This window comes from Archocentrus centrarchus, chromosome 16 (genome assembly GCF_007364275.1).
Source record: "Archocentrus centrarchus isolate MPI-CPG fArcCen1 chromosome 16, fArcCen1, whole genome shotgun sequence".
Classification (NCBI taxonomy): domain Eukaryota; kingdom Metazoa; phylum Chordata; class Actinopteri; order Cichliformes; family Cichlidae; genus Archocentrus; species Archocentrus centrarchus.
In genome coordinates, this window is record NC_044361.1 from 14,860,292 (window position 1) to 14,884,045 (window position 23,754).

General features: G+C 41.0%; 1 protein-coding gene across 1 annotated transcript in view; it reads left to right on the top strand.

The window, feature by feature from the left end:
• The first annotated feature begins 302 nt into the window (after nucleotides 1-302).
• The window catches only part of LOC115795013 (exostosin-1a-like), a 42,090-nt gene continuing 18,638 nt past the window's right edge, over nucleotides 303-23,754 (top strand). The window contains exon 1 of the mRNA XM_030750765.1: nucleotides 303-2,237. Within this exon, the coding sequence (XP_030606625.1) occupies nucleotides 1,285-2,237 (953 nt within the window). The 5' untranslated portion in view covers nucleotides 303-1,284. The remainder of the gene's footprint in view (nucleotides 2,238-23,754) is intronic.

Genomic DNA, 23,754 nt, shown 5'->3' on the forward strand with positions numbered 1-23,754 from the left:
GACCTGCTCCACATCATTTATTTAAAGAGCCTGAGAAGACATCATGCAGAGGTCACACTTTCACAACAGCAACAAACTCAATTAGCTGATGAAGCTCATGTTTCAACCAAAAGCTCCAAAACAGCTATTTGCATTTATGAACATTCGTGTGTGCCAAGCAAATGTCGACTTTTTTAAAATTTATTTAATTATTTTTTGGATGTGAATGGGTGCAAGAGGAAAGCCCCGCCCGCCTCGGGTGTGACAGGAGCCAATGGTAACGCACCGTGCGCCGTAGAAGAACGTCACAGCGGCATCAGCAGTCGTCCTGGTGGGACGGCCGTGCTACCCTGCTCGGCTTACAGTCTCCGGTGCACTCCTGTTATTGTGTGTATGCGAGAGAGAGAGAGAGAGAAAGAGGCACCACTTGAACACTTTCCACGACTGGAGAAATTCACTGAGGAATGAGTCTGTGGATTACGTGAGAAGAGAGAAGTAATGAGCTGTGGCTGAATGGAGAGGCATGTTTTGTTTGTGTTTTTGTTTTGTTTTTTTAGAGCTAGAGGGTCTCTGGTTGCCTGTGTACTTCCAAGCAGCGCTGAAGCTCGCTGAGCTAACAGGCTAACCGGGAATGTTTTCAGAAACTAGCTAGTTAGTTAGCCGGCTAGCTAGCATAGTGGGCTGGAGCAGTGTGCCGTGTGGATTTAACAGTCGTAGCGAGACTCGTATCTCTCTGTACGGTTTGTGAGACACTGTGGTAGCGGCTGCAAGTATGGGGGGTGTTTAATGTTTAGAGCTCCAGTGCCCGCTTGGTTCTTAATTTCCAGCTACAACGATAGTTGTAGCTGTTCAGGCAACAAGTCGGAAACACACACACCACGGCTTTAACGTTAAGTTTGTACTTTGTGCAAAGGTGTGGTTATTATCAACATCCCGCATGAAAACGATGGCACACGGCTTAGTGAAGGTGGTTTTATACAGTAACAGAGGGAACTAGGGTGCGACTTGAGATGCCCACATTTGAGAGCATCGGGTCACTCTCCTCTATAGGAAAACCTGCCGCCAGTTAATCGATACCGCTGTTGACGAGGAGACGAGGTGGATGAACTTTATAAATCGCCCACATGCGTTGGATCAGTTCCCGGACTTGTGAAAGGCATCTGAAGCAGAAGGAGGGAGACGGGAACGCACAGCCCTTGCAGCCCGGGGGAAGATGGCGGAACGCTCCCGCTGGCGGTGGTGAAACCAAAACTTTGGGACTTCTTGGATTCATCGCCACATATCTCATCCCAAACTGTAGGACACATGCAGGCCAAAAAACGCTACTTAACCCTGTTCTCCGCCGGCGCGTGTCTCATACTGCTGTTTTGTTTAGGGCGGCTACAATTCTCCCTATCCAGACGGGGTCCCGGCCGGCCTGATGACCGCAGACTCCCCGGTTATCACCCCGGGGCGCGGTGGCGTCGCGTGTCGGGGTACCTGCAGCCTTTCAGCTCCTGGGAGCAGGACCAGAGCGATGATCTCACTGAATACATATCTCCCAGGCAGAAGAGGGACACCAACTCAGGTCTTTACATGGGAAAACGCTGCAGAATGGAGTCCTGCTTTGACTTCTCACTGTGTGAGAGGAATGGACTTAAAGTTTACGTATACCCCCAGCAGAAAGGGGAAAAACTTTCAGAGAGTTATCAGAACATTTTGTCCTCTATTGAAGGGTCCAGGTTCTACACATCTGACCCTGGACAGGCATGCCTGTTCGTCCTGAGTTTGGACACTCTGGACCGGGACCAGCTCTCACCCCAGTATGTACACAACCTGAAAGCAAAAATCCAGAGCCTCCCTCTGTGGAACGGAGGCAAAAACCACATCATCTTTAACTTATATTCTGGCACATGGCCTGACTACACAGAAGATCTTGGCTTTGACATTGGGCTTGCCATGTTGGCCAAAGCCAGCATTAGTACAGAGAACTTTAGGCCTAACTTTGATGTTTCAATCCCTCTCTTCTCCAAAGAGCACCCAAGGACAGGTGGTGAGAGGGGCTATCTGAAACACAACACAATCCGCCCTTATAGAAAGTACATGCTTGTTTTTAAGGGGAAACGGTACCTAACTGGAATAGGTTCGGACACTAGGAATGCTTTATATCATATTCATAACTCAGAAGATGTAGTCCTCCTCACCACTTGTAAGCATGGAAAGGACTGGCAGAAGCACAAGGATGCACGCTGTGACAAAGACAATGCAGAATATGACAAGTAAGTACTTCACAACTGTCTTGTGGTTAGCTTTACTGTAAGAGTCTTTCATGTCTAGCACAGCCACAGACTAGGTATGTGTTGCCAGTCATCTTTGTCAGTATGGTATATTTAACTAGTTGAGATGACACTCATATTTCTCCTGAACTCTCATGACAAAGTGGATGGTGCCTGTATTGCAGGTTTTGACAGGACACTTGTTTGCTCCTAAGGATTTTCAGGATTGTCTCTGACCAGCTCACTGAGTTGTTAATTAAATTGGCAGGGGTCGACTAAACACAAAAATAACAGTGATATTTCTTTTTGAATTTCCCAATGTTGTGTAAATTAGGACTTTGAATGTTATAAAGTAAGAAGAGCTATGCCTAGGCTGTCAAAAAAGATGCCATTACGTTTTCATTACATTAAGTGTATTTACTGTCCAAATGCAGCATGATTTGTAGTCTGTCCAGAGCTCATGTTTCCTTGATTTGATTACTACTCATTTTGCACAAATGATTTACTCCACCACAAGCTTTTACTGAACAACTGTGGTATGTCGCTTTTAAATATTCTTCATGTCATATAATTTTATTTACCAAATAAATACCAGCACGAGGCACAGATAAGTAGATTTGCGTTAATGTCAGCCACAAGAACCGATGTATTAATGCCATTCAGCTGATATTTCCATTGGTCTATGGCTTGTTGTTCAGCAGCGAATAAATCTGCATGTTTCTCTTCTTGATAACCTGCCCTTTGACTGTCTGATAGTCTTCAACAGATGTCATGTGCTCTCAGTGATGCACAAATAAAAGTTTTATGCTGAAATAGGTAGATAATGCTCAGTGTAACCAGTCCCTTTACCCTGTGCACAGGTCGGTTGCCCGGTCCCACAACTAAGCCATACTGTATTTTGTACTCAAATGTGATGAGTAAACTGGCGTCTGTCTCCCAGCTTTGGCCAGTGGGATTCATTTCATGTCCTCTCAGACCATGCTGTGTTGTTATTGGTGACTGTATGGCGCTGGGTGTTTGACTGTGGCTCTTTGGAGTGGATTAGTAGGGACAAAGCGCTGGTGCCAGTAAGGGGAAGCCACTCTGGCCTCTGTTTGCTCAGTCATTTCCCAGACAAACCCAACTGCATCAGCCAGGAATGCCCTGGCCCCAACCCGTGTCCTGCGTGACCCCGCTGTTGTTTGGGGGTTCAACTCTTTGTTGCTGTCAGTTGCTTGTTTGGGTGACACACCTAGTTAGCTATGATTAGCTATGATACCTGACTGCAACAAGAATGCGTGAGAGGGGTTCGCTTGAACCACAGTTATTTACTATTAATCCTCACAGGATTCACATTTAATGTCTGATTTGGTCGGAAAGTAACACAGAGGCTCTTTCACACGCTCAGTCAGTAACGTTCCTCATATCGGTCTTAAGACTTGAACTATCTGCTCTCTATGCCACACTTTGCCAGCTCAGTGCTTGATGCCAAGTGCTGCCAGGGGGTGATTTTACACAGTGAGATGGGTGGCATCAGAGCTATAACCCAAAGGAAAAATTATAATCCTCCTGTCATTAAGTACATTGGGGGGTGAAACAGGCCCTGAGTATCTCTTAACCTTGCCAGCTTAGCTGTATGTTTGGTACATCCTCAGTCAACAAGCTTTAGCCTGGTACTGAGTCCAATGCAGAATTCCTTTAATATTAGAGAAAAAATATACTAATCCTTGTGTTGCCTCAACAAAGTCTGTAAATCACTGAATATTAATATGGTTATAAAAAGTTGCTCAAATTTAAGCTGGTTATTCATTGTCAAAAATACAAACAGATAAATATCTTTGTTTTACTTTTAAATCTCGTGGCTAAATGCTTTACCTGACCAAAGTAGGCGACAGCAGAAGCTAGGAGCATGGCTGAAACGCCTAGAAAAGTTTGATGTTTTAAAAAAAAAAATCTTGTCATCCCGAGGAAGAATTACAGTCTGAAAAGGAAAACGATCGACAGCAAGGAAAAACATGGGTTACCAATGGGGTAGGTTTTCCTTTCATTATGTAATTATCTTCACTGCAAAACGAGACAGACAAAAGTTCAGCCATGCAGGTGTAAATAGTGAGGAGCATACATTGCAGTTTAAAGAAGAAAAAACCATCTGTGCCTGCTATTTTTCTACCTTGTTGGCACGTATGGTCTTAGAACGTGATTTACTTCGTGATCAGATCTTGTTTCAGATGTTGGCTGGATCTCAAACTGATTATAATCTGGTCTGGTTTAGGAGATTGCTGTTTGCGATCAGATCAACTATCATAGAATAAAGGCATCACTGCTGGTTGTTATTTTTCCTTGACACTGATTTCTGTTGGCTATTATGACTGCTCCCTGAGATAAAGCGACCTGCATGCAATACCTTTACAGTCTGCTGGTTCTGTTCTGTGCAATCTGACAAAGTTAAGGTCTGCACACCTTAACTTTGGACTGTATCATGCTGCAGTGTGGCTGCTGGACACAATCTTGTACCATTCAGCTTGTGTATTAGTGTGCGTGTCTTTCTACTGGGTTTGTGAGCCATGGAACTTTTGCTAGTTTTGCACATCTGCTCTGTATTGTGTTAAATTTACTTTCAGTGATAAATTCAGTGATTTGTATAAATCTCTGATGTCACTGAGAGTTGAAGTAAAATTCTTCCCGAGTAGTCTTAAAAAAATAGAAAAAAATATATCAAAAAATGGGGCAGGTGCTTGGCTGAAAATAGGTTAGCAATGTACATGAAAAAAATCCAACAGCTTGCACACAGCATGACTCCCCCTTTGTCTGTTAATTGCAACACAAAAACTAAAACATTTCAAGCACACCTGCTCTCAGGTCACGCACTCTTTTTCATTGTGCATTTGTCTTAACACACATAGTGACCTGGAAGATCTAGCAATTGGAGAAACACAGACAGCGTTATTTGAACCCCATTTGTTCCCACCTCTTACACTCAAGCTCAAAATACAGTTGTACTCATAAACATAGTTTTTTTTTGTTTGTGCTTTCAATCAGGGGAATTAGGGTAAATTGATAAAGTAATTCATTGTAATTCATTATTTTCAGATCACCACATTGCTTGATAGAGTATTATAGTTTAATGATGGCAGCTGAGCTGTGTCATTAGCTCAATGAAATTTGATGCCAAAAAACATTGGAGCAACACCCTTACTGCTTCCATAGGACTTAAGAGTGTAAGTAGCGGCTGCTAATAAAATGCACTTGATAGATCAGGAATGGTAGTCCCAGTAAATTCACTCCCAAGTTCAGACTGTATCGTGCTCAGAGACACTGCAAGAAACCCAAGAGCTACATCTCACTCTACAGACCTCTGTTAGCATGCTAAATGTAAAGGTTCACAACAGTACTATTTGAAAAAGACTGAGCAAGTATGGAAGGGTTGCCAGGTGAAAGCCTGTTCTCTAAAAAGAACATGACAGCATGGCTTAGGTTTGCAAACTTACATCTGAACAAACCACAAGACTTTGGGAACAGTGTCATTTGGACAGATGAGACCAAAGTGGAGATGTTTGGTAATAATGCAGTGCCATGTTTGGTGAAAACTAAACACAGCATAATCAGCACAGACACCTCATACCAACTGTCAAGCACAGTGTTGGTAGCGGGGTGATGCTTTGGGCTTGTTTTGCAGCCACAGGACCTGGGCACCTTGCAGTGATTGTGTTGACCACAAACTCATCTATACAACAAAATAATCAAAAGTCATATCATGAGGCCAAAGTTTGGCCAAAATTGGGTCATGAAACAGGACAATGATCCCAAGCAGGTCCTTAAGAGAACTGTGTATAAACAAATGCCAGGAAATCTCAATGAACTTGAGCAGTGCTGTAAAGAAGAGTGGGCCAAATTTCCCCCTCTGACAGACTGATTAAGTCATACAGAAAACAAATACTTCATGTTACTTCAAGTTGCTGCTAAACATGGTTCTACAAGCTACTAAATCATGGGGTGTACTTAGTTTTTCACAGGACTGCATAGCGTCCTCTGAAAATATTATTTTCCACAAATCTGTAAAAGATTGATGCGGTTGAGTTTCATCTTTTTCAGGATAACATCTTTTATCTTTCTCCATAGATTTTCTTCCTGTTACCTTGTGAGACAGCCAGTACCAGATCAAATGACTTAAGCTTTTCCCTTACTGGTTGATTGCTTTGTTTTCAGACTAAATCAGCATATATAATCCACCTGAAGGTGTTTGGCACAGTTATCAGAACATGCAGACTTCATATTGTAGGTAGTTTTCAACAAGACATTTTTCCTAGTTCTCTTACTGAACTGATTTTAATTAATTGCTTTTTGGCTTCAAGTCTTTTTTACAGGACTGAGTCATTACTTCCCAAAAGCTGAGCTATTTTCAGATACTGATCATACCTAGACCTGCTCCATATCACCAGTCTGGGGTTGGACTTGGCTGAGTCAAAGATGTGAATGGGACTGTAGTTGAGGAAGATTGTTGTCAAGGAGATCAATATTTGTTTCTGGGTTATGGTTTAACTTTCCAAATGAAAAATGTCTCTGACTTGTACTGCGCTGCAAACAACACGCTTGCTGGAGTAAGCTGCTTGGAGGATGTTGCAAATTGGAGAAAATGTTAAATGGGCTGAGCTCTTAAAAATATCTCCCTGGATTAAGCAGCTGTTTGTCAGACAGACGGCTTTAGACTCTGCTTAAAACATTAACCAGTATATTAACGTGTTAAATAATTAAACAAATGCAGGTACTCTACATGCTATACACTCATTCTATCAAAGTACAACTCAAATGCTAAAACTACTGCAGGTTTGCCCCATCTTTAGTTAGTTGGGCTCTCTGTGGATGTTGGTGTGTGATTGTGAATGAGTTGCACTGTCCTGTTACACAGCCCTATGGGTCAGACAGTGCAGTCTGTGGTCTAACTGGGTGGAAGTAATAGTTTCTGTGCCTGGCTGTGGCCCTTTGTGCAACAAATCCCTTTTATCCTCTCCCACTGACAACAAGGAAGTTGTGACAGACAGAATGCAGCCTCTCACCATAATTACCATGTAATGGTCATGTCATTTTTGTGTAGTTGTTCAGACTTTATGCTTCAGAAGTTTGATTGATGTGGATATGGGGGTTTTGATGTACTCTCTCTGAATATAACATGCACAATTTAAGTGCATTTTTTGGGTTTTTTTTTTTGTCAGTGATGATTATTGCTTGTGCAGTTCTCTTGATGAGGCAGTCTTCCACATCAGCATTGGCTGTCGAGATGATTTGGCAGTGCTTACAGTAAATGGAGGAAATCATGTCAGATTTGTTGGATTTTTCATTTGTGAAAAGTTCTTTTGCTGAAAACAATGGAATAGCTCCAAGTTATGCTTTTTCCAGTCTCTCTTGGCTACCTGATTACACGTAGCTTGTTTGAATAACTTGAAAATGAAGCAGAGTTTGTTTTTGTTTTTATATCTCGTGTCCATAGCCTGTCTGTCTTCTTAGTATACTTAGTAAGCCCCTATTTTGCTTGTTTATCTGTCATGTTTTCTTGCTGTTTATAGTCTGTGAGAATCAACTTTTGCCCCCCTCTTCAACACATTGTCCCTTTCATATCTGCACTCAGCCACTGTTTACAAGCTTGTAATGCAGCCAAAGGAGAGACTAGAAGATGCAGCAGGAGGCAGGTCAGATGCAATTTTAACCTCAAACTGAAAGCCCGCTCACAGCTTGTTTCCAATTAAGAGGCCCTGCCAAGTGCGAGAGTATGAGCAGGACAGAGTAAGAGATGCGGGGAGAGTCACAGAGGAGTGGGAAACAAGCTGAGTGGAAGTTGGGGGGGGTGGGGAGAGAAACGGGAGCACAAAGAGAACAAACAGTGACAGTCTGAGAAGCTGAAATATGGAGGGAGAACATTAAAAAAAGAGCGAGGAAGAGAGAAAAACACATGCCAGCTATCCAGCATTGAGAGGTGAGTGCAATAGCTGGCTGGATGCTGACGTTGTTCTGCTAGGTGTATTTATAGACTTGCAGGGTTTTAATCCTCGGTACTGGCCAAAGCCCCTAGCAGAGGGCTGCGGGCCAACTTGATGCAGGCTTTACTGAGCTTGGGGGAAAATGATAATCTTTGGGGGAGGATGGTCAATTTCTGAGTTCCTGTGCATTGTCTATAAATTCCTTTTTTCACCATGTTGTCCACTATTTATAACACATTGGATCACAGTTTTGTTGTTGTTGCTGTTTTGTTTTTTTCCTGTGTACTTGTTAATTTATTTTGTAGCCCTTTTTGTGAAGAGGGCTTCTAGCTAAGCACATCTAAAAGCTAGATATAACTGTGGTGTTAATAAGTCACAAAATGAACTTTTGTTAAGCATTACTAAAAAGGAAGAGATTAATGAGTCATTCATAAATTAATAAGTGCACACAAATTTGCTACTTTGCCTCTCAGCCAGTATGAGAAACCCATAGCCTGTATGGCTGCAGTGAGGTAAATATTGTATAAGCTCAGAATTTGCTGAAAGTAGAGATATTTGCGCACATAGCCTTGATACCTTGACGTAGCCTAAATCGTCTTTATGTAGGTGACATCGTGACAATGTCAAAGGACTGTCACTGACAAAGGCAGACTGAGGGAAAGCTTTGCGTTAAGTCATGCCTTCCGACAAAAATTGCAGTTGAGCATAAAAACAAGACGAAGGTCAACACATTGACATGCATGCACTTTCTGATCCAAAACTTTAATCCAGGAAATATCGCAGAGGTAGATGCAAGTGATTTTGCAAGCACTTCAAAGTTCTGTTCTTCCCTAATAATGTCTGAGAAATAAAGGTACAAATATCCCTGTAAATGTTATCTATGCATTGGTGTGTAGCCTGTAGGGTCATTTGCTGGATGAAGAAGAGAAATTTCAATAAGAGCTAAAAAGCTCAGTAGAACGCTCTCTTTGAATAATTTTACTATGTTGGCTTATTGGTCAGAAATAAAGGTAGCTTAGTGCCAAAAGTACCACACACACACACACACAAACTACAGACACCTAACTGCAGCCAAGTGGTGCCTTGCTGGCAGCATTTGGTTTGGTGTGTCAGGGCTCTTAAACTGCTTGTAGCTGCATTTGAAAAAAATTGTAGTTTTATGGTGGTGTTGGTGAATGAAGGTCAGAGTTTCTCAAAGAAACTTGTAGCCTGATTGTGTTGCCTTTGTGCTAAAATGCATAAATAATTGTGAAAAGCTGTTGACAACGCTGTCTGCTGAAAATGTCAGGAACGTCAAGTCGGGACATCGTGTGGGTATGCCCATTCACACATAGAGAGTGCAGGAGGCAGGACACTTGCACATGCGTCGGATAATGTCCACAAAAGGTCTGGGATTCAGGTCTATTTTGCCGGTTTTCCAGTGGAGTCTAAAGTTACTGACTTCAGTTAGCGGCTTGAGTTTAGGAAAAGATCCCAGGTTTCTGAAGTCTCTTTTAGTTTCCGTGCACTCAGCTGTGCCAGTCAACCGTAACCATAACATTTGGAGCTGCTATAAAGAGCTGAATGATACAGCGGGCAGTAAAGGAGGCTGGTAAGCCACAAAACCACACTGCACAGATTATATGTTTATTTTTGATTGACACTGGTGTAGAAATATCACTCACATTACTGCACAATAATTTTGGAATGGTCAGTGTTGGAAATACTTTCTCTTATTGGGAGGTTTGTGTGAGAAATTTATGGTGTGTGTTGTGGAGCGGGACAGAGTCTTTCAGATGCCAAAACAGTGACTTTAATCTGTTTGAACTGTAGAGACAAGCAGCCATATATAAGCAACTACAAGTAAGCTATGAGCTTTTCTCCAGAGAGCAGTATAGTGTATTACAACACAGAAGTGGTTGATGGAATAAATTTTGCAGCATTTATGGAACTCTCGTACACTGTGTTTTCAGTTTAACTTATGTTAACAGTTTTACTCTTGTACGGCTTCAGCTGTTGGTCGGTTGTTCCATCGGCTGCTTGTTTCCGTGTGGCTTTTCCCGAAGTAGATAAACAGGTTGAATCCCACTGAGGAAAATGCTACCAGCACCAGTTACTGACAACAGTGAGTTGAGATGAGCTCTCCTGAATGCTGCGATTGAAAACTGCTCTCATATCTTTGTCTGCTGATCTTCATCTTTCTGAGTGATGACAGACGGTAGAGCAGGAAATGTGTCAGTGTGACGCACTGAGCTTGTGCCTCCGTTCTCCTTTTATCTTTATCTCTGCCGTTTTCCCCATCATATTTTACTGTATCAGTTTGGCTCCTCAGAATGTAAATTTTTAGTGATATTTTTGAAGTTGGATTTTTACATGCTTCTTTCATCATAAAAAAATAAATCTTTTTGCAAGATTGTTGGTTTAAAATATGACTTGTGTCAGCAAGAAGACATTCATAGTGAGGATTTATTTGGCTTAGAAATTTGCCATTATAGAAAATTACACCGTAAATGGCATAGTTAGAAGGCTGCTGTTGATTTTTTTTTTGTTTTGTTTTGTTTTTTGGGGGGGGGGTCCCACCTGGCTTAAGAGGCGATAGGCTCAACTAGATAGATGATATGGTTTGCTTTAGGCACTACAGATAAGAAGTGGCTTATTATGTTAACAGAGCTCATGGGAAGTGATGGCTATCTCGTAAACAGATGATGCACCTTCTGATTGTGTCTGTTTTTGGGCTGGATTAATTAAATTTTATTTTCAATTTGACTTGACAACTATGAAAACAAAATCAGCAGTAGATATGGATTCATTTTTGCAATGATGCTCTCATTCTGTCTTGTGATATAAATCCAGCACACAGATTTTCCTTTCACTGGTGCACTTCTGCCTCTCCCTAAAAGCCCAAACTCAGTTTAGTTTAGCCTGAGCCAAGATGACAGTGATATTACTACTGTTAATGAGTAATTGCTTGAAGTAAATGGGATTTAATTATGACTAAGATTATCATAATTAGGATTTTTGACATAACCTTGCAGCCCTAGTGTTTGCATATAAGACAGTCATGACTGTCACAAATGAGTGTTGAGTTTGAAATAGATTAGCAGTCCTCAAGTTAGTGAAAAGTTTTCATGACAGCGTGACACGCAGCTTGTAAAAAGGAACGATGAACAACTACACGGCAAAGCAGGGTGTTAGGGGACCGCTGCGGGTCGACAAAATTTTGTAGCAACTGTGCTGACAGCAGCCACCTCCTGTTCAGTGTTCACTTATGCATATATAATGTAATAGGTCTAGATTGTAGTTCAAGAGCAGTGTTGCTCAGATCAGCAGTGTGTTTGCTGATGCACCTTTTTTTTGTTTTTTGTTTTTTTTCCAGTGACAAATAACTCTGGTTACTTACTCATGCTGCAATCTCCTGTACTTTTTAAACAAGCACAGCACTAGTGGAAACAAATGCAACTAGCTGCCTGGTTATAATGGGGCCAGCATTGTTACTCTACATAAAAGTCATGGCATGCAAAAATGACTAAACAGATTCTGACTGATAAGTGAAGACAGGGGTACACGGGCCTGACCCTACTGAGTTTACTCACAACATCACAAGCTTGTGTCAAGCTAGTGAGCTGCACACAATGTCCTTTGAATTTCTACTGTAATTTTTAGTAACATTAAGGAAGCTTATAATATAGAAAATGCTAATGCTGTGTTTCTATTCACTGTGCATTTTCCAGAAGTGAACTGTTTGTCAGAAGTAGCCAATTTGCTCTTTTCTCCGTTGGTTATTGTTTCATTTTTTTCTGCTAGGTTTTATAGAGAGGGAAGTTGACGGTGAAAGGAGGGGATTGCCATAAATGCTGACATCTCATCACCAGTTGTTCACGGCTACCAGTGCCTGTTAGTTCAAGTTAGAAACATGTTTGCATGACTGAGTGAAACCTAATTTAACAACAGTGAATATATGGTAAATTATGCAGTCTCTGGTGGCCTTCTTAGTCTTGCATACTTAGGTGCCGTTTACACGAAGCCGTTTTCACTGGAAACGGTGTCGTTTTGATGCGTTTCAGCCTTTCGTTTACACGATGGCGTTTCAGAAACGATCCGCGTTTACACGAGGACATGTGAAACGATGAAAACGATGTAGTTCCCATGCCAGGCCACAAGTTGGCGTTGGTTTTCTCTTTGCAGTTTGTTTACGCAAGACGCGCATGCGTGGAGTGACACAGTAGGTAGTGCGGCAAATTGTTCATTACTTACAAAACGGCCAATGTGAGAGGTTTTGTGTGGACAGATGATGAGGTTGGATCGCTGCTGCACACAACGCTGAATTACAAAACGGTAAAAACACAGGAAAAGCATAAGAAGCACTCGTGAATCCGCGAGTGCTGTTTATCAGTTTGCGCGTGCGCGAAAAACTGGCCGTCGCAACCATAGTGCGCATGTGCGAGTCGAGCGTTTTCAAATCACCCCGGTTTCAAGTGTTTACACGAAAACGCAAGCCGGTGCGTTTCTGAAACGCTCCACTCTGGACCCCGTTTCTGAAACACATCGTTTTCACTCTGTTGTCGTGTAAACAGAAGGGCGAAACGCATCAAAACGACACCGTTGTCGTGTAAACGCAAGGCCGAAACGCATCAAAACGACACCGTTTCAAAATGAAAACGGTCTCGTGTAAACGGCACCTTAGGTAGTTGAGCATATACTTGAATGGCTGCAATACTTTCCTCTTCTCCCTCCCTTCCTCTTTCACACTCCTTTCCTGATTCAAATTCAAATATGCTTTATTTGCTTGAATGGGTTTTAGCCACACTCTCACTCTTTGGAGGCCAGTTGTACAGGACAGAGGGTAGGGCCATTTATTTGCAATGTGCCTCTATCTCGGCTCTTCTACTGACAGGTTGATGTATGTCTTATCCTTGGCAGCCATGTGCAGGTGATGTATTCCCCTTGTTATCCTGGGAATAAGGAAAGGAATTTCCACAGCTCATACTATAGGGAGTGTTGCCAAACCAGCTTGGATCTGAGAGGATTGGAAAGAAAATGCAGTCATTCCTGTATCTATGATGGAGATGAAAGGTGTGACATTTGTGAAGGGTAGGTTTGCCAAAGCTGCTGGTATTCTAGGGTGCAGAAAAGTGCTCTGTGGTCTACCTCAAACCCACTCTGTGCTCTGCTTTCTGTGAGGTTTGATGCTGCCGCTGATGGGAATAACGTCACTGGTGTAAGGAAATTTCGGACCGGTTCTGAAATGCTCTTAACATAGAATAGGACAGAAGACGGCACAGTAGATTTAGTATTAATATTTCATACCATTCTCTCTCGCAACGTCATGTGAAATGCTGCTGGTGGAGCATTTAAGGACAAAGATGTAACTTAACCCTTTCATGCGTAGTGGTCACCACAATGGACAGCTTGTAAATGCATGTGTTTTGTTATTATAGTTGCATATCAGTCAACACAGTGGATACTACTGCATCATCCCATACACTGCTACCTATTGGCCAGTCATGGGAAATTGTTTTTGTTATTTTATTTGTTGTTCGAATGCAATTAACAGGATCAGGATTAGTCAATACTAGCAGTAGCGACAGTCGATCTGAGGATGCAAAAATCATTTTCTGTTATGGGTTTGTTAAATGCACATTTCTCTGATTCAAATGCATGGAGTCCAGCTGAGTGGATGGACGTTTGTAACTTCATGAAAAGTAGGCGCATAAACAAAATTTCAATAGCATTGTTTTGTTTTTGTTTTTTCATGCCTATAGAGGAATAAAAACAGGAAAAAACTTGACTGAGGTTCATGCATGAAAGGGTTAATGGAACTGAGTCATCATTCAGGCAGCCAGTGTTTGCGTGACCCATGAGCTACATTAGAGTCCTTTTGCTTAGATAACCTGCTTGCCCGGCATGACGAGAGGTTTCCAAATTATTCCTCATGTACAATGAAATATGTTGTGAGAGCTACATGAAGAATTAAGCTCCACTCTACACCAGTGCCAGTTAAATCCTATGGGATTTTAATCCTTCAGTCAGTATGAAGAGGAAACCTGCAAACCCCACAGACATGAAATGAAGTCCCTCATTGTCTGACTTTTTAATTCACGTGTTATTTAATGGGATGGAGGAGGGGATTCATAATGGGTTTTTTGTTTAAAAAAAAAAAAAAGGATGTCTGTAGGGGGAGTGATTGACTTAGCCTAATGACCAGCCTTGTCCTTGTATTTTCTCAAAGGTATTTTAGAAGTGGCTCATTGTCACCATGTGCGTGTGAGGCCATGCTGTGCTATGTAAATGTAACCAAAATTTGGCAGGATTGGAAAAATCAACAATCGCCATGTTGTGGGGCTTGGCTGGGATCATCAGATACAAGTGGCACACAAACAGACGCACACACAGTGATATGCTATCTCTTGCTGTCCTCTTTGGACTCCATTTTGTCAGATAAGGGCTATAGCTTGGCACGGTGAGAGGAAGGGGAACTTGCAGCACACATGATAACCCTGAGTAATTGATACTCTTCTGTGAAATGATGGTCCTATTCAACCGGTCCTTTGTTGCCCTTCTTAACAGATTAAGTGGCCATTTAGACTTAAAATCACATAAAACTTACAAAACTTGATCAAGATGAAAAGCATAAATTGCTGACAGGGACTCAAGGCAGCAGTTTCTTTTGTAAAACAGTTTGTGGATTACTATAAAAAGGGTATTTTGCTGTGATTGAGACCAAAGTGATCTGGACTCTGATTTTGATTCTGTTTGCTAAGCTACATACAGCGTCTTTCTCTCTCACTCTGTGAAATCTGTGACTTTCCCCTGTGAGGTCATAACCAGGGGGCGAGACAAGAAGTGTTGTCTTTGATCCTTCCCGCTGTTCAAACTAATTACCTGCTTGCACCAGCAAACACTGCTGGCCGTGGAATTCATTAACAGATGATGAAGCTTTGTTCTGGGTGTGTGTGGAAGGATATACAGGAAATCAGCTACCTCAGACATTGTGCATTTGCCTCCCTAAAAGTAGGCTAAATCTTCCTTATATGTAACATTGCAAAACCATTAATGAGGAATTTGGTGTTTCATCACCTTTTATTTAATCAGGGAGGGTTACTCCCTGATTAAATAAAAGGTGATGAGTGTAACATATTGTGACAGTGCTATAAGTGACTCACAGTAATTACAAACCTTGTCACCTCATCTAGTGCTCATTTTTGACTTCTTTTTGAACTTTAAATGGGTGCCACATCCAATTCTGGTATATTTTCATGTTCCCCTTAAAGTAATTTAAAAGGAATAATCTTTGCACTATACATTTCTGAATTATCTCCATCATCCATCCATTTTATCTCAGTGTATGAAAACACAAAAAGCTTGTGCATTGTTTATGTTTATTTTAATAAACTTATTAGTACTAATTGGATTAATATTGAAGATTTGCATTAGTGACCTAATGCTAGGAGTAAGGAAGTGGGTGTCCACATGCAATGAGCGTCTTCACTTCAGTCCATAGCACGGCAGAAAGTAGTGAGTACTGCTAAAAAAGCTTGGATCTAAGAAGCTTGGTGGACGGAGAAAAAGAAGCAGAAATGGTAATGAAATGCAGCCATCCTTTTTTCTGATGTTTGCTAAAGCTGCTGGTGTACTGGGGTTCAGAAAAGTGCTCTCTCTCTCGTCCATCTGTGCTGTGCTTTCTGCAAGGTCCTGTTCTGCCTGCTGTTGTAAATTATTTGATTGTGATCTGAAAGGAAATTTTGGGCATAAAAGCCATTTTGCAACATGGGGTAGTGTAGGAAAACTGTGATGGTATAGTAGATTATTGCGGTTAGTTTCTTACAGACCAGATAGATTTTAGTACTGTCAAATGTATGTTTATTTCTTCACTTGAACACCAGCTAGATGTAAGTCTCTGCAGATCAGGCCGCTAGTGTCTAGGGCTGGGGGAAAAAATTGATACAACATAGTATTGCCATATTTTGCATGGTGACCTTTTATCGATACAGAGACACCAAGTGTTGATATTTTATTTAATAAATTAAAATACTCGAGGAATACTATGAACTAGAGGGCTCTTCTCATGCACCACCATCCTGAAATAACGTTAGCCGAGCAAGCGTTAAATCGGCTCAAATGAAAAACCAACACTGGATGTAGTTTGACAAAGCTACCTGCTAATTCAGAGCAAGCTAATGGGTCAGTCACATGAGTAAAAAATTTTTTTTGCATCTACAAAAAAAAAAAAAGAAAAAAAAAAAAAAGGTGGCTGCCTGCCTGGTGTTTGTTTGGTGATTGAAATTTTTCACATTTTGCGACTGATTGCAACTTGGGGTGATTAAATAGTTTCCAAGAGCTTGAGGGTGTTGCACACTCTCAGCCACTTTCGATCGCAAGGCAACTGTACAGGTTGCCTGATAGAAGGCATCTTTTCTACAAACTGTCACAGTCTTGACTGCAGTCTCAGAGAGATTGTCAAAAGTTTGCAAATAATTGCTTACAAATGCAAACAACAAACTTACAAATGCAGACAAATTGCCAGCATATTGACTGAACTGGCTGTCAGCTGGTTGTATATTTGTCATATTCCTGTAGAACAGGAAGGTTGCTGAGTGTGAATGTAAGAGTTAAATGTGAACTTCTGTCTGTACACAGCAACAGATATGCAATTTTCAACAGTTTATCACAGTTAATCGCTGTATTATCAGAAACAAATTGCATATATATTGCTAAATTGATCCGATTCAATCGCAGACTGGTATCAGACTGACTCCATCTTATGGCAATATTTATGGCAGGTTTTAGTGACTGTGTTGGTATGCTTGACAGTCTCATTTTGCTGCAAAAAATAACTGAAGTGAGACAACTTTGTTACTGGATAAAACATATTGACAGAGTTTAACTATACACTATATTGCTGAAAATATTCACTCATGAACATCCCATTCTTAATCCATAGGGTTTAATATGATGTCCGCCCACCCATTGCAGCTATAACAGCTTCAACTCTTCTGGTAAGGCTTTCAATAAGGTTTAGGAGTGATTATGGGAAATTTTGATCATTCTTCCAGAAGCGCATTTGTGAGGTCAGACACTGTTGGACGAGAAGGCCTGGCTCACAGTCTCTGGTCTAATTCTTCTCAAAGGTGTTCTGTCGGGTTCAGGTCAGGACTCTGTGCAGGCCAGTCAAGTTCTTTCACACCAAACTCGCTCATCCATGGTTTTATGGACCTTGCTTTGTGCACTGGTGTGCAGTCATGTTGGAACAGGAAGGGGCCATCTTCAAACTATTCCCACAAAGTTGGGAGCATGAAATTGTCCAAAATGTCTTGGTATACTGGAGCATTAAGAGTTTCTTTCACTGGAACTAAGGGGCTGAGCCCGACTCCTGAGTTGCTGTCGTTCCCAAGTGTTCACTTTGTTATAATGCCACCAACAGTTGACTGTGTAATATTTAGTTGTGTCGAAGAAAAACCTGACTTGAGACCCTGGTTTCCTTTAGTTTGCTGTAGTTTTGTGTTTATTAAAGTATACCGGTATATGGTGGGTTTACAGACACAGAGGGTGGGTCTGAGTAGGTAAGCCAACCCAGGGCCATCTACAAGAATGACATTTATACAGGAGACTACAAGGGAGAGTGGGGAGGTGACATAAATTGGAGGAAGGGTTGCTAATTACATACAAAGAACAAAGGTAAGACATCAAAGGGTCATGCAGGTACCAGGCTACTACAACAGCAAGAAAACAAAAGAGACTGACTGGTCATGGGAACAGGAGGTCACTCTCCAGGAGATGGGGAGCTTCTTGGTGACAGCCCAAAGGCTTCACACCTATCATACACAATCAAATGGTCACAGGAACAGGTATTCACATTTCAGAATGTGGGAAGCTTCCTGGTGGCCTAAGGTAACTATTTACATTAACACCTTCAAATGTTACTGTAACGTGAAGCAGCATTGTGTTTGTTAGCAGCATTTAACAATTCAACAGTAGTGTGGAAATTTCACGACTGGAGTTGATGCACAGGTGGAATCCTATTCACAGTATCACGCTGGAATTCACTGACCTCCTGAGAGCAACCCATTCTTTCACAAATGTTTGTAGAAGCAGTCTGCATGCCTAGGTGCTTGGTTTTTTACACCTGTGGCCATGGAAGTGATTGGAATACCTGATTTCAATTATTTGGATGTCTGAGTGAATACTTTTGACAATATGGTGTATGCTTATTGAAATATTCTGCATTTTGCAAGATGTTAAAAAATTGCAACAATATCATGGGGTATCTGGTGATTCCCACCTCTGCTAGTGACAGTGAATTTTCTGGTTTTATTGTATAAAACATAAAACATTGCTGATTTTTTTCTTTTTTCCTTAAAAAAACTAAACAACAAAACAGGGTTTTAAATGACTCAGACATGACTTTCTGTTTTAAATGTAAATTCTTAAAAAAAAACACAAAAAAAACCAGGTTTGTACATTTACTGACTATACTTTACTGAAATAGAAACTCTTTGACTCGGGAGCAGACATGCAAACTGCCCCTCTTCATGTTTTATTTTGAAGAGCATTGCTGATCCGTTAGCCAAGTGCCACAAATTTCAGCTAGTTACTGCAATTTTATGTGTCTCCTGGGATAAACTGCAGTATTTTTCACTTTACCCATCATCATTAGTACTACCGGCACCCTGTAATCTCTCTTGCTGTCACTGAGGCAATGGGGCTTCTCTCTGCGCTGTGGTCTCGTAATTGTGAGGTAATCATCTTTTCCCTCTTGAGAGCTAAAAGACTGTGTTTACACTTCGTTTTTTGGCGGCTCGACTTGGTGAGATTCTAATTTACACTCTCAGCAGCAGAATGAAGCTGCTCTTCTCATTATTGAGACCGGCTTTACACACACAGCCAGTCTTTACCTATCAAGCGTTTGAGGCTGGATGAACTCCTACTTGGATAAATAACTCCTACTTTCTCCGTTTACTTTTTTTTTTCTTTTTTTTTAAGGATTATTTCACCAAAATTACAGAATTTGTTTCCTCACTTAGATGTAGTAGTTTCTGTCCCCTTCTGTTTTATTTGTAATTAAGTTTTGAGATATGTCTCTAAGATGTTCAAGTGTTTGGTGGGTTGAACACTTTTCACTAGAACTACTTCTACTTTTAAAGAAACGGAGCCTGTGAATACTGTTGATTGCACTCTTGGTGTCCACTCCAAAAAAGTCTTTGATGTAGGAACTAAAAAACTATGCATTTTCACACAGTGCTGGACCATTATCATCACAGTAAATTCACACATTATCAAAGTGTTGGAAGCTGTAACAAGTAATGGCTATGTCTGTCTTAAAGCAGGTTTTTACACTTTTCCGCCTAAGAAAATAAGTAACTCATACTCATGCATATTCACACATGCACACACTTGCATACATGGCCCTTTTGCCTTACCCCTCAGATATTGTCCAAAATCACACCCACATGCAAACAAATACAAAATGTTTCAAAACAGACTCCTCAGTCTCAGCATCCAGGCTTTATCTAAATCCCTCTCTCAGCATGATGAATGTTGGCTCAGATCAGACACAGCCCACAAGTCCATTTGATGCTACATTGATCTCAGAGTTGGTTGATATCTTTCCATATTCTGAATTAAGATAGGCATTACCAATCCCTCTTCTCCCTGTCATGGGTATTATCATGGCAGCTTTACTAGTAGAGGGAGCGGCTGTCTGTGAATTTCATCCTTTTACACAGTAGTTCAAACGCAGTCAACATACTGATAGATTTATGTACATTAAGGGATACAGATCAGTGCACATAATCACTTAATTTCAACCTACTTTTTGTCATTTTTTTTGCTGATTAAACTTCAACTTTGTGCTTTTTTACATTGTTCTGTTTTCCCATCTTTACATGGGTTATTCTCCTCTTTCCCCACATCTTATCCCATCTTTCATTACTCTTCCTCTGGCCCTCCTCTTCCCTTCTCAGTTCCTATCCATTCATCACCCCGTTTACTTCATCCTTTCCCTCCACCTTTGTGTCATTCAATCCCTTTCTCCATCAGTATCTGCCCTCTTGCGCTTCCATCTCTTCCTTCACCCATCCTCTCTGCTTGGCCCAGGAACAGAGACATTCCTGACCTGGAGTTATCTCTCTTGCAGAACAGCTCCTGTACCAGCATCACCAGATAGACTCTGTCTCCTACACAAGCCATTGCTGGCTGTTCGACAGCCTTCCTTCAAACTTGGAGGTTGCTTAGATTAATCTCCTCAACTTCCACCTTTGTTCCTAATGGAACACACTTACAGCTCTGTGGATGATCGGTGTTTCATTCACTTTGGCATTTACCAAAGCCATGTTATTAGTTGATCAGTAAGCTTGTCAGCTTACTGTGTGAGTACCTACTTAGATCACGAAGTACCTTTTTTTTTTTTTTTTTTTTTTTTTTTTTTTTTCTCTCTTCTCTCCAAGCAGGCTATAATGTCCTTAAGGATTATACTATAGTACTCAGGTGTAATTAATTATTATTTGGAAATGCACAGTAGTCAGCATAAATGTATATTGCTCACAGTCATTCTTATTGCTAGAGACATTAGTCCCTCCATGGTCATTGCAGTCGAGTAATTTAACCCTAACGGCTGATCCAACATCTTTATGTTGCCTGACTTTACAAACCAGTCCTGACATTCCAGCACTAATGGCTGTTCCATTAACAACAGTCATTTCATTATCTCCAAGAGTCCCTTGTTCTGGTTATGGTACCCAGAGAGCACTTCAAAGCATCGTACTCATCACCCTCATCAAGCTGATGGATGGCTGATTAGACATGTGGGAAACGCTTTTGCCAAACTACTGAATAAATCAGCAGCTCCTTTTATGATCCAAGCATTTTTATTTGGATGGATGTTTTTAAAAAATCAGTTTCATTTGGTCAGTGTGCATGTTGACTGTACTTGCACAAACTCGAGGCTGTGTATGGCTCCAGTTTTAAAGAGCAGTATTTGAACAGATGAAAGTTTTTTTGCATTTAAGTTCTCCTGTTTAGTAAGGGCTTAAGATGGATAGCGACTCAGAGGGGGCACGAGAAAAACAAGAGTGATAGAAGACTCAAAGCATAGTAATTGGGTGAATTAACCTGGGGTCATGTAATGTGGTGGATCTTTAGACCCCCCTCTGTGTGTCTGTAAATGTTTTATAAAGCTGTCTTTGAACTCATTAACCAGAAGAAGATGAGTGAGTCCAAGACGCCGTGAGGAAATGAGTAAAGGCTTTGTTTTTGAAAAAGCCATATTGGTTCTAACATTCTCTCTGCTCCATTGACTTGGGGTTGAGCACGCAGTGCTTGTTAAACTCCATTAAGCAGCAATGGTAATTCTTGTACCACTGGAAAAGTATCCTATTTTCTTAATAATGTGTAACAATCATACATTTTTACCTCTTTAGTGTGTGTGTGTGTGTGTGTGTGTGTGTGTGTGTGTGTGCGCGCGCGCGCTAAAAAAATTAATACATTCAGGCCTATGATTTGGTCTTTGCCTTATGTTTATTAAATTCTGTTTTCTTATTAAACATAAATGATCACTTCCCTTGATGGAGATTACTGTGGTGATGTGAAATAAAATCTAGCACAGCCACGTCAAGGGAACATTATGAATGTGTAGTTTATTTCAATTAGATTTATTTATTTATTTTATTTTTTTTACCCCTTAAGCTCTATTGCCTTCCACTTCTTTGTTCTTTTCTTTTTGGTCCCAGTATTATGTCCCCATCCTTGGCTCGAGGCAGTGTTAGCCAACACCAATGCTTCAAAAAAAATTTTCTCATCTATCATGGCTGCAGGTAAAAACAGTTGAGATTAACTACCCCATTAAATGCAAGCTAGTGCAGGGAATCTCGTTCATAACAGTCTTAGACGTTAATCAGTAATGTTTCATCCTCAGGCCAATGGAGTATTTTAAGCTCGATAACTTAAAGGAAGTTGAGTTCGTGCTCTTTAGTTATTCTGGACAATAACTTGTGTGTCCTCCAGCGTTGTTGTTCTTAGCTGCATTGCATTGCTGGAATAAATATCAGAGTGTAGCTAGTATTCAGATGCATGCACACACAGAACAATAAATTTGTGTGGGTTGAATCTGGCTTTGGTTGGTGTACAAGTTCCCTACAAGCTCTGAAAAATCTGTAAGACACTATTGCTATAACAAAAACCACTATCTTGACTGTAGCATAACCTGCTGCAAGTTTGAGCGATGCTGTTAATCCCATATTCAAAGCATCTGTCTGATTGCTTTGTGGAGATAAACAGTCAGTCAGTCCCATGCCTGAAAACTCAGTATATGTAAACTCATACTACATTTGATGTAAGTCTTTCAGAAAGGGTATTTGTTTTTATTTGAAATTGGATTCAAAGTTTTCCCCTCTTGGGCCTATCACTGTGTGTTGTACACGTCTACTTCCTGGTGTGCAGTCTTGTCAGGAAACAAAACAGCTGTGTCTAAGAGGGTCCGTTTGTTCAGCTCTTGAAGTTGCTCTGATGTGTGTTGAGCTCAAAATGAGGCTTTATGTGTCTGTTTGTGACAGTCTTGCCATGGGTGGTTCTGGCTGTGCAGGGCTTGGATCCAGTGTTCAGTTGTCAGCTGCTGTTTATCCTCCTTTTCCTTTATCTTCTGATGACACTCACTTTCACTCACTGCCTTTCAGGCTCAAATTCCTCTGGCTCAAAGTTGTGGTCCCGGCAACAACCAAGTGTCTGTCAACTTAGTTTAACTGTGACAGAAGAGAGAAGGCGGAAAATTAGATATGAAGTTAGTATGGGGTACCGCGGGGTGAGAGAGCTGGACAGTCGTATAGCTGCCTTCTCGTTCCAGTTCATCTGAGTTTTCCTTTATTGTGGAGACGGTTGTTAAATCAATTTCTACTTGAGCCATTGTCTAATCTAACATTTTTCCTCCCACCTGAGCCAGTAGATGGAGTTTAACTGGCCCACAAAAAAAGAACGTGAGCGATGATCAGCTGCTGTTAGCCTGCATCAGAGTTTACAAGAAATCTGCCAAATATGTAAGACTGTGTAAGACTAACCAATTTGTCTGCATACAGTCAGGTTTCTTTTGAGTTTCCTCTTAATTCAGTGACGTGATCACTACATAAAACAAACAGGTGCTGGATGGGAACACATGAACAGGTTGCTTTTCATCACATTTAAACCATCTCGACAGGTGTTTTCATGATGGACTGTTGGTATTTTAATGTGAAAATACTGAATGGAGCTGTGTCTTAGTGAAGATATAATTCTCTTTTTTTTTTTTTTTTAAACTGGCCCCAGGCCATTGGTTATGTTGAACCGTGCTACTGATTTTCTCTTAAGGACTTGAATAAACTTTATTGCAGGATTAAATGTGTAGGCAGAGTTTATACGTGTTACAGCGAAGTCACAGAGAACAACTGGTGCCCTGCCAAAATCTTCAGAATTTCTGTTCTCATCTGACAGCAGTTGGTTAGATTAGAGGGCTTATGGCACACAGACCTAGCTTTAACTAGAACTATACTATAGCATACTTTATCTCCTTTATATCACACATTACAGCATGTATAATGACATTTGACACTGACATGCCGTCATCTTGG